This window comes from Temnothorax longispinosus, chromosome 3 (assembly GCF_030848805.1).
Source record: "Temnothorax longispinosus isolate EJ_2023e chromosome 3, Tlon_JGU_v1, whole genome shotgun sequence".
NCBI lineage: Eukaryota > Metazoa > Arthropoda > Insecta > Hymenoptera > Formicidae > Temnothorax > Temnothorax longispinosus.
Window position 1 is genome coordinate 9,718,049 of NC_092360.1, and position 17,759 is coordinate 9,735,807.

At 37.5% G+C, this 17,759-nt stretch overlaps 1 protein-coding gene across 1 annotated transcript; it reads left to right on the plus strand.

The window, feature by feature from the left end:
- The first annotated feature begins 12,515 nt into the window (after positions 1–12,515).
- On the plus strand, positions 12,516–17,283 carry LOC139809400 (uncharacterized protein CG5902-like). The gene is made up of 4 exons (XM_071772261.1): positions 12,516–13,004; positions 13,885–13,995; positions 14,269–14,474; positions 14,569–17,283. The coding sequence occupies exons 1-4, from the start codon at positions 12,601–12,603 to the stop codon at positions 14,733–14,735; spliced, it is 888 nt and encodes a 295-aa protein (XP_071628362.1). The 5' UTR covers positions 12,516–12,600; the 3' UTR covers positions 14,736–17,283.
- Positions 17,284–17,759: the final 476 nt, after the last annotated feature.

Sequence of the window (17,759 nt, forward strand, 5' to 3'; positions counted from 1 at the left end):
AGAACAGCCACACATAACGAGACCTTGTATTGCCATCTCGAGATTGTGGTAAAGATCCAACACGTTCAGCGTAGTACGCGGTTGATGATTACATCATTCTAGATTACGTTGACAGATAGGTACGCGTGTAAGCGTGTAGTTACGAGGCTGAGCACGTAAATTCTACGCAATATTGTTGATGAACTTTGTGCTTTGGTCGTAATTAAAAAATTATTGTGGCCTCAAGATTGTCTTATTAGAATTTTCAATACTAATTGATGATAGGTATATGCTATTAAAGTATATGTCCGGTCGCAGGATATCATGCACACACATCCTGTGCGTTAAAAATAGCCCATAATTAAATAATTTTTTTTTAAGTATGTTAACATTAAAAATTTTTCGTGACACTAGAAGAGTTAATCATATGTTAATAAGAGAAATTTTGTGATGTGTGTTAGTCTTCCTTCTCGAGTCGTTCATGAATGACACAAATGGTGAACGCGCGACGTTCAGGAGTATGCGTATACCTCATTGAGAAAGACGGTAAATCATAAGAGTATAAAGGTGAAGGTGTGGGAATGCATACCACCGATGAACGGCAGGTAATGTCCTCTCAAGGTAAGAGTTTCTCAATAGGCACGCGATTGTTAAGTGGCAGAGACAGATATGGCAACGGCGAAGAAGCATCGTGAAGAATTTCCCGTTTACATTAAGCGAATTTCACCGCAGCGCATATTTATTCTTTAAATAACTTCAATAATTTGGTCAATTACCGGCAAATAGACGAATATGAATGTTCATCAACGAGCTCTAATTTTCTTTATTTTGTTAATTATATAAATTAAAAAGTAAAGATAAAATTAATATAATTAATGGTAATTTTATTATTTGCTACATGATAAACAAATAAATGTTGGAAAATAGTAAAAAGATATAAACATAATTAATATTCTATCTGATAATTATTTTAGTTAACTGTTAACAGTCAATATTTAACTAATGAAAACTTAAACACAAATCATAATTAATACTGTCTGTTATTAAAATACCGAATATTATTAAAATATACAATTTACATGAAATATTGTATCATAAGGATATCTATATTCGCTCACCGGCTCGTATTAATATACTCTTAAATTTATCAATTTTAATTTTTCTAAAACAAACCAATTTTTATTTTCTATTATTTTCTAATTATTTTAGTTTATTCTCGACTGTAAATATCACCAGCAATTGCTATTAATACAAATCTTCCTAATTAACACGATTAAATCGAATAATTTCTTACCTCTTCGTTTTCGTATTTTTTTTCTATATGTATAATAAAAAATATGTATATAGATATCTATATATATATAATGAATTTTTCATACAATACTTTTATGTAAAATACATCTTGAGAAAGAACTTACCGTGAATCAACAACCCACCATACATTCCTTATAAACCTCTCTTGGCTACATTTTGCAAATAAAACATTCAATCCATTCCTACTACAAGCATTCCAATGGCTACCATTATCCTTCGTTGTGTTATCGAAGATCAAGGACAAAGTTTTGAGATTTGCGCGTGAAATACAATATTTCAAGTTGTACAAAGACATCGCGATTTGCTTTCAACTTTAACGACCGACATATAGGTCGTTAACGCGAGACAATAAACGAAATGAAAAGTAAAGTAACATGGTGGATTCTCAGTAAAAACGCAAATACAAGAATGTGCATGTTCCCAGTGAAGACCGGAAATCAAAGGAATCGGACAAAGTGGGAGGAGAAAGGCGATAACAGACGCGATTGTTACGAGGAATGACGAAGGAGGAGCATTGTTTGCATTTTACGACGTGGCGTGCGCGCATGACCGCGAGCAATCAAGCCATCCCAGCTTCCCTCCGGTCGTGTAATTTAAGCGGTGCGTATAAGTACGCGTACGTTTTCTTACGCGCCGAGATCCACCTGCGTGACGATTACATCACCTGCGCCTCGAAGCTTCGCGGTTCCCCGACCCAATAAACTATCCTTCGGCTCGCGCGATGGGTGCAAACGCGATCGGCTTAGGAATTTTGTGGTGCAATTCTTATTTCACGTTCTTCAGCGTCTTGCAATTAACGGCTCGTTCTATATATCTGTATACGTTTGTCGTCTCGTTTGCAACGATCGCATACCGAAATCCTAGCATGGAACACCTTTTACTCATCGCTTCGCGAAATATACTAATGGCGAAATCGAGTCTGTGGTATGCGAGCGAGTGCATTATCAACAGTAACTGCGTTAAAACCAGCAAATGCATTTTGTGTGTTTCGGCAGGATTGTATTCTATGTCAGGTGAAAGGGGGAAGGGGGAGAGTCGCGATCTTGTTGAATCGCTGCAATATATATTTTCCGCGATAAAGTCCGAAAAGCGCGACCGTCGAGGTGAAATCACTTGATCCACGAGTCCAACGCGACGAAACCGTAATCTCAGCGTAATAACAGCGGAATTTCTATATAAAAGCAATTAATGCGTGATGAATCTAAACGACGCGCTGTGTTAAGAAAATAAAACAATTTCAATCATCTCGAACTCGCGAATTCGTTTCCGTGCAAATAATTGCATCTATTAATATTTATTATAAACCGTACTTTTCGTAAAGTGTCTTACTGAATCGTAAACGATGTGATTGTACTCGCGAACATCACGATAATTGCAGCACGTGAATCGGAACGTGTGACGAGGCGCACAGCCAATGATATCCGTTATCGCGATCAAATACGGAGATGTACCTTAATTAATTCCTGGGAATCGATGGAAGCAGCGCAAGCGGTCGAACAGTTTTCGAAGTTGCGAAACTAATTACTCTTACCTAAAGACCAGCTCGTAAACGGGGATAAGACCGAGCATTTGTCTATGTGTGTGCGCAGCTTGTCAATCACCGATATTCGCTAGAGAGAAAGCGTAATACTACGAATGGAAAGCTGATTTTTTAATAATCCTTGCTTCCGATTGTCATTTGAACAAGAAAGTGTCATTTTTTTTTGTAATAATAGCAAATTGTTGTCATTCCCAGGTAAAACAACAAGTCACAATGATGTCAAAATGACAGCAAAATGACGATTTTTAGGTTATCATGCCATCATTTTTACGTCATTTTCATTTCATTGTGAATTCCTGTTCTACTGGGTATTTTCCGTGTCCATCATAAACGTTTATTTTTTCAAAAGAAGAATATATAGAGTGTCCGTCACTGACTTTTGCTTACAATTAGATAAAAAGTGGTATTCTGGCAAATCAGTGGAAAATATGTATTTCTAAAATTTTTGCTTTCGAGTCATTTTAATAACAAAACGTTATTTTATTAAATAATAGCAAATTTTTACAATTATCTTTCACGTTTGTCAAATGTTCAATTTTTCAAAGAGAAAATGAAATGTCCATCACTGATTTTCGCTTAGAGAAAAAGCGATATGCCAGTAAACACACAGGCAAAGCTGCTTTTTTAGACTTCTTGTTTCTTTATTATTTATTATTTAAAAAATATCATTTTTGAGCCAATTACTACCTATGGCTGCGCTCAGCAGAAAAAAAATGCTTTGCAACTGTTGTAAAATTTATAAATCTGCTTGGTGTATGCTTTTAATTTTGGCCGAAGCTAAAAGTATACACCAATCAAATTCACGAATTTTACAACAGTTGTAAAGCAGCTTTTTCTACCGTACCATTTTCTACTGTACAGCCATTGTCTTCCGTGTCGCGGAAGCGCACATTTTCTCGAAGGGAAAAAGCAGAGAAGGAACGGTTCGATCAGTTTCGTGTTTGCATTGCATATTGGAAAGTATGAGATATATGCGATTCCTGTTTACGGAATCGTCGGACGAGAGCCACGCGCCCGTTCATCGAAATTTCGGCCAGATTGGAGAATCGAGGGACGTGACTTCACGCCGGCGATGCAGCCGATGCAGCGTCAGGTTGCGCAAACGTGACTCACATTTAATCGCGCGCCACCGCGCTTTATGTAACGTGCTCTCGCACAAGATACACGCGGATGCATCAACCGCAAACGCGTTATAAAAATAAACGTTAAGAAATACACTGGTATGTACGTGAATGGTGGACTTACCCGATGAATCCCGATGAAGCTGCCTTTTGCCGTCTCGTCTGTCGTCTCTCGTGCGAAAATCACCCTCGCCACGTCCGCCGACACTCCGGGGCTCTCCTTGGCGCGTTACGCTTTAAAACTCCTGGCCGGCACGTTGATGCAGGAGCAGGACGCGAGCCGCCGTACGACCGGACTCATTGCACGCGGATCGGATCGGGCACGGCCGATCGTTCGAATTCGCGCCGGTGAATCGTCCCGATGATGCCACGTACCGTCACTTCTCCACTCGCGGTCGCGCTTCCGAATTCCCGCGGCCGTTCACTTCCGTACCGCTCGTCCCGGCAACGAGAACACGCACGGGTACTACGCCGAGGTACCGCGTCAAAATACTCGTATGCGTGACAGGTTAGCGCGCAGCGGCCGCGAGCGCACGCACGTTGCCAGGTTGATATGTCGCTGTCACGCCTGCGGGCCTCCATCGGCGGTGCATCGTAGGCAGCAGGTGCCAGGTAAGGAACTAGGAATCCAGGTGCCCTTGCTGCCGGCGACGTCATTACGCGGCCGCGAGAGCTGCGACTCGCTTTCGCAATTTTCGCGGCGCGGCGCGGCGCGGCTCCGGCGCCGCGGTCTGCGCAGCCGCGCGCGCCGTTCTACAGGGTGTCGAGCAAACAGCGGCCTGAGATTTGGTATCACGTATCTGTAACGAAGATAAGCGAGAGAAATCAAATCTCATGCGATTAAATGTAGTTAATCAGTTTACGCTCTATATATTAGAGAAATAGAAAAATAAACAAACGGGGAAAAAAGATGGACTCGTATTGCGACTACTCCATCTGAAAATTAACTGGCAATATCTGATTAATGTTAACGTCTTTGTTTATTTTCTCTATCTCTGTTTGTATACTTAAATAGATACGGTACATGCTTCAGCGCAATTTGTAAACGTTGATAAATATAAGTGCAATGATTAGATTTCTTGCTCCAAACATGTCGTGTTATTGCTGTTTTTGTACGCTATTCATACCATATAATCCATTTATGTATATTTGTAACATACAACAGACTGCACTTGAAAAGATTTTGTTCCGGAATATCTATTTAAAATACCGATAGATCTAATAATATCATTATTATGATTATAAACAATATATATATTATTATATTGTATACATTAATCATACGGAATACGTTTATGTGTTCAAATAAAATGAATTTGTGAAGCTTTTGCCAGAAGCAAAATAGAGATAACTCGATATTGTGTGTAACACTTTTGTGTATGTGGATGCGAGATGAATTGAAACTGAATAATGATACTCGTAGATCGAGTCGTAGATGTTCTTTTATGCTCACTTTAGACAATCTATAAATCACGTTACATTTCAAGATAGAATTCCATTTCTAACTTTATATACGCCCCGTGTACGTGTCTATTTAATATATATTCTATAAATTTTACTCATATATTGTGATTCTTCAAATGTAACTTTTCACGACATATAAAATTAAAAGTAGAATTTTATTCTGAATTCTAACACGATCGATTATAGATCATCTAAAGCTAAAGTAAGTTCTACAATGTGTTTTATATATAATAAAAATATATTATCTCACATATTTTAATTAAAAATATAAGAAAGTTAAACAGATGATACTCTATATCAATCAACAACCATCATCGTTCAATCATTAGAATATAATTTGTCTCATCGGATATTGATATTTATTATTCTTCTCTTTCAAATGAGCACACTACGATCAGTGTTTTGAACTTTTATCTTTAAATACTTTACTAATATCATGCAATTTTATTAGACTTTGACGATTAAATTCGAATTCTCGCCATTCTCGCCATATAAAAAAATCGCGTGTATAATGATGCAGCGGAGCGAAAGTTAGTGTAATATAAATATAATATTTTTTATCCACTCTTAAAGAAAGCATGTAGAAGATTGAATTGCTGCCGCTTTATCGCGATGCTGCTTGGTTCTCTCACTTGGCTCAATTCGTACTGCGAGAGTAACTGTCAGCGCGAGAATCATGTTTTGTGACAACTCATAAATTATTATGATTGATTTTATTCAAGTTATCTTGATGCGTGATATTAAAAAAATGTAAAGATTAAATTTGATATATGTTATTAAAAATATACATATAAGTGTCTATAGTTAATGTTAAATTCTATCAGCTAACGTCTCGTCGAGACTGTGGAGTATATTAGCTACCAGAAAAAAATTCGCAGCGATAATTCTATTTTAAAGCGCCGATCGAATTAACAACGTTTTTCTTTTTCTTGCTAATAAATCTGCAAGATAGGAGTTGAAATACGAAGCATGCAATAAGCAAAACGAGTATAATATATTTGAGGAACAAGCAACAGAGAATGTTTTACAATTTTTAAGTATCTTGGCGGCGACAGTTCAACGTCTTTTATGGTATGCGCGATCACCGCGTTGCGAGAACAATCGCGAAAAAATAAAAAATAAAAAAAGAAAAAAAAATGATACAGTTCAACGTAAATTTTCTGCAAAGTAGAGGTTACGAGAAATAAATAAGAAGCACACTTGTCAAATAAATTTGACACATTTACGTGACAAATTACGTGAACGAACAAATTACGTACCTAGTTCTTTAACGAAAAACGAAATTGAATTCGCACACTTGAGCTTGCTCGCACTCTCGATGTTCATACGCATTTCGAAGCAATCCCTCGATCCTCGTTCGCGATCATTCGCGATTGCGACAAATTGAGAATGCCAAACGCGCGCGATCGTTCTTTTCAATCACTCAAATAATTATCAATTCTCGCGTTTAACGAGTGACTCGAGCTAGATTCATTAAAGCGTCTTTCCGTGCGATTCACTTATTCGGAGTAGAAATCGAAACGAAGGCAGGAGACGCGAATTTCGAGGTTATCGTTTCACTGCGGCACGCGGGACAACGGTTCAATCAAGATTCACATGTATCGCGCTTCGAAACATTTTGATATCTCACGTAAAACTCACTCACCGATCACGGAGCACTGCAGGAGACTCGCCAAATCACAGCCGGGAGAGGTTGATGCGCACGGCGTCCAGCACGGCGTTCGTCGTTTACTTCGTCCAACGACGGCATCCCACTCGTTGCACTCGACACAAGAAGGAACGGAATATTCGGCGTACGTTCACTTTGCAACGCTCCGTAACCAGATTTCTTTTCGTTCGCGAGAAAGAAGAATTGCGCGAGCGACAACGACGTCTTGCACCTCGCACAGACCGTTGAACGTGTCACACTTGCCAACACTTGCGCCGCTGCCGCCGCTTGCGCGCGTCGCTGCCGACGCACAGTCAGGTGAGCCAGGTGAGCCGTCGAACGCGATTGGCTCGCGAGTCGAGCCCCCGGATCCGGCCAATCACGTTCCGCCGCTCCGAGCCGCCGAATCGGCGGCGCGACGCAGGCAGCGGCATACCAGAGGCCATACTAGGCGCGACCGTTGAACTTGGAAACAGCGTATTGTACGTACGTTCAAAGTCGCTATGCGGATTGTTTTTGCCGGTGAGCGAGCCTTGCCACTCGTTTCCGTCAATGCTCGGAGAATTGTTACCTGCGGAAGTCACTCGGTTATCATTCTCTCGATGGATTTTGCACAGGTGAGAAGTGTTCGTGCTCCCGCGCGCCCGTCCCGTCGTCGTGCTCCGTGCTCCGGATTATTCGGAACGCGTTTATTTCTACGATTGGCACTCCTGCTCCTCGTTCAGCCGGCCGCGGGAATAATCGACTAGGCGAGTGCGACGAGTGCGTGCCGTACGTTTTCAACCGGCCATTCGCAAGTGTTTTAAGTGGTTTGCCGGAATGAATGTATCGCGCGAATCGCTCGCTCGAGGCGGAGAGACGTCGAGGCGAAGGTACGCATATAATAGACAATTGTGATTTGCAGTTTCGTTGTGACATTCGCGGGCGACAATCGTGTTGCTCGTCCCGCCGTGTTTGGACTCTCGAATATAAGTAGCACACTCGTTTATCTCGTGTCGTGCTTCGTGCTTTGAACGCGGTGCCGAAATTGTCGTGTGATTTACCTCCGATTCCCTCCGTAGGGAAAAAGAGGGCTGAGATATTGTCGTATCGAGTAATTCGAGTAACGGAACGTCGTGATACATCGTTCGTGAGTGCTTCATAATTATCTCCGTATATATTTCGCGTCGCGTAAGTTAGCGGCCGGCGTGATTATTCGTCATGCAAATTAATAACGCAGTTTTATTTCCGCGAGATTTTCGAGTTTGATGCGTACTACGCGTGCGATATTTAATTTCAACAGCGTATCATTGATTAACTGCGTGTCTTTACCCGCGTCTCCTTAAACTCGCGTAGTATCGCGCTAAGTAAGTATCGCCGACACCTTGAAACATTTCGTCGCCAAGTGTAACGCGGTGATGAACGCGGAATGAATCGGTGCTGTATATTACATATAGCACTTCCTTCTCATGGGTACGACCTTGGCAAGGTGAGGAGGCCCAGTACCCAGTAAGAGGATTTTACCCAAGCAAAACTTTCGTTCTGCTTGGATAAAAATCCAAAGACGGGAAGCTAACGTACCCTCCGTCCGCCGATTTAACTGAATAAACGAACCGCAGCCGGTTCGTCGCGTTTGCTTCGGGAGTGCCGTTCAAGTAATCGGACTAAAGGAATTTTTATTTAAACGGGAGTGCCGTACAGTATCGCGCGAGAAAGACTTTTATCGAAATTAGTCCGCGCGCGGATTGTAGTTTATTATCCGCGAGTGTTTCTCGCGAGTGTCCTGTGCGGTGAGAGGAGGAGGTCTGACGTCCTGAGAGGAGGAGGAAGTCTGAGAGAGACATCGGGCCCCGGCGGAGCAACCTTGGGGTGAGTATCATCTCTTATCTGCATAATAATTCTTTTCCAATTATTCAGATTATTTCATCTCTCTTGATAAGATAGAAAATAATTAAAGAAAGATAAATTATCCAAATTTTTATAAAAGTTTATTTTTGTAAAGATTTTTTTCGGAAAATAGATAATTGTATTTGTATTACTAAATATCTCATTGAAAGACGAATTAGAGATGAATAAGAATTATCTTTTAAATTGTTAATTATTTTGAACGCTTCTTTAATTTGAATCTTATGTTTGTATGTTGCAGTATCATCGTAGCTACGTGGCTGTATAACTCCGCCCGTTGCGCATCGGATTGGTGAGTCAGAAATTTTTTTTATTGAGGCAACGTATCTATGATTAATCAAATATAGAGCAAATGTCTCGGTACATATATCAAATTATCATAATAAATTATAGTATAAAAAATATTACATCTCGACCATCTTGTAGATCCGTTGCCTTAAAATGGATGGGTTAAAAACTGATTAGAGCAAATATTTAATCTTGGTGTTGTTTATCGATGTATTGTGCTTGAGGAAATACTCGCACACTTCGCATCATCATTAAATCAAATTATGTTGATGAACTGCCGCGTTTCATACAAATATTACAATTTATTTTATAAAAAACGTGATAATGTTTATTAATTAAAAAGAATTTATTTTAACAAGGTATCAATTTTACCCTAATTTTTTGTAATCTATCCATCTATTTTTGATTGAGAAATTGGCTTTATACTAGATAAAGTCGAGTAATGACGTGAGATCCTAAATATTCCGTCGAAAAACACTAAAGTTGTTTAAATTATTTTAGAGTAGACAGTACAATTATAGTCCAAATATTTAATTTTGCAATAATACATATAACCAATATATTATATTAAAAATAATTTTGGAAAATGAAAAATATAACGAGATATCGATATGTAAGTTTATAAAGTTTATAAAGATTTGCATATATTGTACAATTATATATAACAACGCGGTTATTGAATATTACAATATCCAATTATATTGGTATTATAATTATAATACCAATCGTGTGGGAAGTTTTTTCCGGATCCCACGTTATTTATTCTGTATATCTTACTTGATACACTTTCAAGATGCGAATCGCATGAACAACATGCACAATCACGCATCTTCGTATTTTTGCAGTCGGTTTTCGCGGTCGGGTTTTGTATCGAGAAATTTTTCATTATTAATTTTTTTATTTTGTCCACATTACGAATTCAATTTTTTGTGGGATATAATTGAGATTAATATTCATATAACGCGCGAAGTAAAATTTTGTCTATACTTACTTGATTACAATTCCAAATTAAATGAACGAGTCACAAAGACGGTCAATCAATATTCTCAAGCAAGTAACGGATTAGTGAAATTCTGTTTGACCATTGTTGTGTAGTCAATTTTTATAGATCAATATTTAATTTAAATTAATTATCTTTTCGTGTTTTTTTTTATACGACCGATGTTTACATATAATTCGAATCGAACGTAATGCTATTTGTCGGCAATGATAATAATCCGACAATGGGAAAGAGTTTTTCTTCTTTCTATTGGCATTTGGTGGAAATACAATCAGATAGCCAGAAATGACAAAAGATTCAATCTGGCCCGAAGAAAGAAGACTGAATACAATAAGGTAAGTGGTCAACATTGACCACAATGGTAGAATACATAAGGTAACGTGCAAAGTGGTTTGATATATCTATCTGTTTAGTAGCCTAAAATAGGGCTAGTTCTCTGTATTTTCTCGCGAATATGCGAGATCGGAAAGACCCTAATTAAATTTCAATCTTCCACATCTCAAGTGATCCTGTCACTTGAGAAGTATCTCGTTTCAATTTGCTGGAATAATCAGCAAATCAGGCTCCTTATAAGTCGTGTCGCGATCTTAAATAATTAAAGATATGTTGTATTTAGGTTGTTATAGGTTGTTATAGGTAGGGTAGGATAGGAAAATGGATAAGTAAGATTATTTATAGATCGAAATACGGGTAGGTAGGTACTTAAGTAGAGATTCGGGTAGGCAGGGACAAAATAAAAATAATAACATAATAATAATATAATAATATAATATAATAATAATATAATAATAATAAATATAATTATATAAATTAATCATAAAATTATTAATAATAATAACTTTTAAACAGTATATTAAGTACTACTAAACCAACTCTTACAGACATTATATTACATCGTAATTTATTGTAAATATTATGTAATTGTACACTAAGAAAAAAATGTTCTGGATTTTAGTAAATATTAGTTTGCATACAATTGTGACTCCATTTACTAAAATAAAGAAAATTTTTCTTTTTATTAGTACATGTGTATTCACTGAGAAAAAAATATACTAATAAGAAGGAACATTTTCTTTATTTTAATAAATGGAGTCAGTTGTATGCAAACTAATATTTACTAAAATCCAGAACATTTTTTTCTCAGTGTATATATATATATATATATATATATATTATATATATTAATAAGAAAAAAATACATATATAACAATTACATGTTTTACATTGTGAGAATTTCGTGTTATTGTACGCATTATCGAATGTTGCATATGTAATTTCATGTCAAAAAGAAATATTGTATATAAAATTATTGTATATCTATTATATTTTCAATTTTATAATGTTGTATATGTATATTGTAAAGTAAATTGTAAGAGAAATGAAATAAATAATAATGTAAAAAAAACGTTTTGTAAATAAAAGAGGACCGCCGATCAAAATCGGCGGGGTGGTGGTGGGCCTCTATAGGTTGATCTGTTTCTATCGAATGTAATCAGATAAGAACAGGTCACATATATCAAAGGATATTTAAAGATTTTAAATTTTAAATTTTAAATTATATGTATAGGTCTTTTTTCTATTGCTGCACTACCGAACTAATGCACCAACGTCAATTAACTGTAACCTTCGATTAAACTCACTCTTCGTCTCTTTCTAATGTCCATTTCTACCAACGTAGATTAACTTTAATCTCGGTTTAACTTACTTTCTATCTTTATCTAACTCTTAAAATTAGAAAAAGATGAAAGGTAAATTAAACCGAGATTAAAGTTAATCTGCGTTGATAGAAATGGACATAAGGGAGACAGTTAGAAAAGAGATGAAGAGTGAGTTTAATAGAAGATTATACAGTTAATCGACGTCTAATGTCTATTTCTACCATATACGAAATAACTTTAATCTCGATTTAATTTACTTTTTATCCTCTTCTAGTTTAAAGTATTATAAAAAGATAGAAAGTAAGTTAAACTGGAGATTAAAGTTAATCCGTATTGTTATAAAAATGGACATAAGGGGGACAGTTAGAAAAAGTGAGTTTATAATCGACGTTGATAAAACTGGCCCTAATAGTGTGATAATAACTGTATAATATTAAAGCTATATAAATAGCTCGCATCTGTGATATCTAGTCACAAGTTTAAAAAAAATCATAGAACATCTTCGATGAGTCCGATGAGAAATTTGAAATTGGCGCAGAGGACGCCACCGCCCACTGATCTCGCTCGCGCATGACCCGCGGGCAACTTCACGCGGCGCGGCAACAGCGGCAGCGGCGACGGTAACGACGACGGCCGACGGCGGCGCGGCGGGGATAACTGCTAATAATTATCAATGGCGCGATGACGCGGACGCCGTACTACAAATGGCGGGTAATGAAACAGCTGTTCACACTACCGTCGGCTCGACATCTAGCGGAGCGCGGGCGCGATCCGGCACGCGTCGGCGACGACGTCGACGTTGGATACGCCGCGGCGAGGAAGCACGTAGACGAGGTGCCAGAAGGAGGGCTAGAACGGCGGTGTCCGCTGGTGACCTGTCCAAGAGGAACATGGCTGCTGGCTGCTGCGGCGCGAAGAAGCAGAGGCTGGGCGGCGGCGGCGCCGCGGCGCCGTGTGACGGCACCGCCATACGGCACGGCACTCCTCAATCGAGGAAGCCCGTGACGATCGCCCAACCGGAGATGGGCTTCTACTGCTTCGACGTCCTCTACTGCCAGCTGCACCAGCTGGACCCGCCGAAAGCGCCCAACTTCAGCAACGAAGCGTTGTGAGTAATCCTCGCGGTGTTCCTCTCTGTCTTTTCTCTGTTTGCCTCTTTCTGTCTCTTTCCTTTGCGTCCGTCCGTCCATCTGTCCGTCTCGCTCGCGCGTCGCGTCAGCTGTTGCCTCTTCGCTCGTCTCCGATGACAGGTCGTCCGTGTCACGTCAAGTCTTAAAGACCGTGACGATTAATGATTATTACGGAGATCGAATTTCGACATTGCAGAGATATACGGAAAAAAATATGATATTCTACCAATTATAATATTATTCGAATCTTATTTTTATATTTAGTTCGCGCGTTATGAATTTTGAATTCTGCTGAGCCGATCATCTCTGATCTCGATTTGACTGATCTAGAAGTCCAGCTGCGAAATCGGTTCAGGATGCATTATTATTGGTGCATTGTTTGGTCCTCACGGGTGTGGATTATCCGTCGGCGCGCGGTGCACGCATTATTACGGCGTGCTTCGATTTCTCTCATTGTGTAGCGCTATGCCAACTATGTATAGGCCACCGAGGACGCTACGTTTGTTGCTACGATGCATATCTGCAGAAACATTGTTAATGGGAATCGCGATGCCTTTCTCACAAATACCCTCGCATCGTGTCGTTATTTTAGCCTCGGGAAAATTTATTGCGAGATAAATCCAAAAATTATTTTTTGTCATTATTTTTATGTTATATTTATTTTTTTTATATTTTATAAAAAAATATTTATTTATTTTGTATATTGATTATACCGCCGCAAATCTGAAGTCTTGCTAAATACAAAAGAAGTTATTTTGTTTTTTTTCTTTTCCATCCCCGATAGTTCGTTGCCTGATGAAAATAAGAAAAAATGTGTCTGAACATGAGATTTTTTAATATATAGATACGTCTTTTCAGCCCTTTATTTGTGACATGGACAATAGGAAAAGATATGAGATTACGAGGTTGTATTGGTACTTTTAATGCGATGCACTTACATGCTGGGCTACGCGAGTACGCTACAACTAGGTGAGACCATGCAGGTTTCTCACTTTAGAAGATAGAATAATATGTACATATAAATCATAAATATATAAGATAGATATTTATAAGATGTATAATTATATGTATAAAATTATATAAATGTATATTTATAATATATATTTATAAATTTTACACGTATATACATATAAATGCCATAATGTATGTCATATTTACATTACATTACTTACGTAATTGTGATATTTAGCATAATGGTCTCGCATGCGTTTTTGATACACGTTTCTGTATGTTTTTCTAAAGCGCGTTCAAAGACTCTCGGTTTAATCCTATAACTCGAGACGAGCTGCCGCGCTTGCATGTAAGCGTGTCGATTTTGCGGCATTTTGAAGACGGAGTTGACTATTTAGATTGGGAAGTGGGTGTGCACGGAATTCGCATAGAATTCCACAATGAGAAGGGTAACAAACGGACGGCTACTTACTTGCCCAGCGTAGCTATGGAGCAAGGTGCGTATCCGTGGTGGTAGAATAGGACAAGCAATGGAACCTCCCTCCCCCCGGGGGCGCCTTTATGAGAAATAATCTGTAATCTGATGTTCAGGATGGGACCAGATACAAACGATAGATTCTCTGCTACATAAGGGTGGCTTCAAAGGCTTAGTCACACCCGATATCCGTCGTAGCCTGAAACTGACTCGCTATCAAAGCGAGGAGGTCACCGTGAGCTATCAGGATTACATGACGCATTGTCACAATCGAAGATGCTAGCAGATCGCCTGGGGTTCCAGCCAGGGACCCCTGCCCCAACGATTCGCTCAGGCTCGTTATGCGCACACGGTCAATTCGTCTCATTTGCTAAACGATAGTACGCGATACAATTCTTTCGTGTCTGGACAACAGTGCTTGCAGATTGTCACGCAACCGAATCGTTCGACGTTCATTCATCCATTACCCTTACCTCCAATTACCCCAGTTATGATACCGATACGTAACAATCCATCTCTTTGGTGGAATAACGCAGGTCCGTCCTATCCGCCTGCACCGGTTTATCCTCGACCACCGCATCGCTTCTTAACGCAGGATACTGCGGAGCGCGGGGTACGTAAGCGAAAATGACATTGGAGGCGGTTATTTCTCGCAATTTTCCACTGTTTAAAGTGGTGCGTGTTTCTGTGTCTTAGCGTGCACGGCCTCCCGTTTATGGTACCGCGTGCTCCGTCTTGAGAATAATAATAGATCTTTTGTGTATGATGGCATCGCCTAATTGTTGCGTATCCTGCGTATTGTATTAAAAATCACAAGTAATACCTTTAAAAAGTGTTTAAACTTAATAAAAAGATATTTTTGCATTGATATATATTTTTCAAATACTTTAATATTGCATTAAAACAATTTCCCCGATTTGAATTTGATTTCAGATTGATAAATAATATTATTTATTACTCAATTATTTAATAGCTATATTATTCATTAATTCTACTTTTTTCATAAATGCATTTAAATCTCTTTTCGTTATAACAATTAGCTCTGCCATTATATTGTGAAGAATCTGTTTGTATTTGCATCGATAATATAATAATGACAATGAATACTTTTATAAGACAGTGATTACATATAAAATTCACTGCCTACTTTCACACGATATAATGTACAAAACAATGTCGGAATCATTCCATTTTTTGTATAATGTATATGATATATCTATAACATTCTTATACATTAAGTGAAAATTGGAAAAATTTGATGTTTTTATAAATTTATTTTTATTAACGTTTTTCAATGGTTATAGAATATGTTTTAGCTACATTATAGAGATAGAGCATCAGTTTGTATTACAAAAAAGGATCGTTAAAATATAATACATCAGTTATGCATTTAATCGCATCAAAAAGACAGCAAGTTTGACAAAGAAACATAAATCTTCTGTGGTTAATTGTGATTTAGTTATTAAAGTATAAAAAAGAATCATAACACAGTAGAAATATAAATATTAGTTACGTAAGCTAGACGTAAATGTGAAAAAGTATAAATGATCTCATTGTGAGTTTGTGTTATTCGATTGATAAGATATCTCATAATTTCGTGATAGTTGCACCATTTGCGATATCTTACGCCGTGCATCTATTGATACATATTTCACAAATTTTAATCGCATCTTGCAATATTACGATATAAATTAAATTAATGGTATATTTTTCAGCGTTAATTCTTACTTCCCTTGAATTGCCAGCTATTACTTTAGAATATTAGTAACTGGCTTTAAACACTGCCAATTTATTCGCCCTGTTATATCTTTTTTATACTGATAGGAGTACTCGTTAGAAATAAATGAAAATTGTTATTGTATCTCTCATATTTGTTGTAGTATGTGTTATTCTCCATGTTATTCGTATTAGTACGCGTTATTTACGTAAAACGTTTTGCATCGATAATAATTAGCGAGTTCCTAAAATCTTGCTTTTTGTGAATCTCGGCATAATAAACGTCCAACGAACTGCCACATACTTGTCGATTCACATATGCGCTCGTTCGGTCTATGGAACTCCGTTTGCGTAATGGACATTATTACGGTTTACACGTGTGAATGATGCATTTTCACCGGTGAGAACGAAAATAATTCTATCTAGCGTTGTGTAATTATATTTTGCGATATACAAGTACATTGTATATTCGTGAATTTACTGAAGAGTTTACGAAAATATAATAAAAACGCACTTACTTAAAAGTAAGTCATTGATCACAATGCAATTAAATATATATAGCCGCATTGAACATATTTCAGATGGATAATCATTAATTATCGTACGAATCTGCTGAATGAAATCATTCTGTATTTTGTGAAACTGCCATAAAAATCTACTTGATATACGCATTTTGTAATTGTGTAGAGTAAGCACTTTATACACGTAGAGTTTATTACCGTACTTTTAATCTTTCTCTAATTAATACGATGTAACGTGAGATTGCACGACGAAAAGTATTAATAATTTCTAAAGCAAAGCATACTTGTCAGATTAATATTTATTATCGTACTTTTTATCTCATACTAGTGTAATATTAATACGATATCAAGCGAATGTGTGCTCACTTTGATTGCATTTGTAAATTAATAATGCAGCGAGACCCACGGGTTATTCTTTATTTATTCATAAGTTGAACACAGCGAACATAACTCTCTCTCTCTCTCTCTCACCTTTTTCTCAGATTAAAAAACCAGTAGAATTCATGCAAAAATTACATCAAGGTACTACAAACAATTTTTATTTTGCAATGAAAAGATAAAATAAAATAAAATAAACTTTTATATTGTCATAAGGATCATTGTAATCAATTCTTTCCGCATTATTCCTTACTCTTTTCTGTGCAAAATTTTTTTCTTTAATATATAACTATTACACGTGCGATATAAAATAGTTATATGTTAAAAACAAAGAAACGCAAATGCAAAAGATGTAAAAACGCGTAGTTAAAAAATGTAGACTTATGCATATATGTAAAATATCTTACATTCGTTTCATATACATATACGTATAATCTCGCTAATCAGGCACTATTAAAAACCAGGCTGTGCTGGATTAATGGATTTGCCGGACTATTGAAATGTAAGGCATATAAGAGGCAAATAAAATATTTGGGTATTTTGAAACTTCTGAATTTACAATCTATTAATCCGGTACAACCTGGTTTTTAATAGTGCCGGATTAGCGAGATTGTACTGTACACATATATGTATATACCGAGTGCCCCCGAAATTCGCAAATCAAAATATTATAACAAGAAACTCTGCTATAA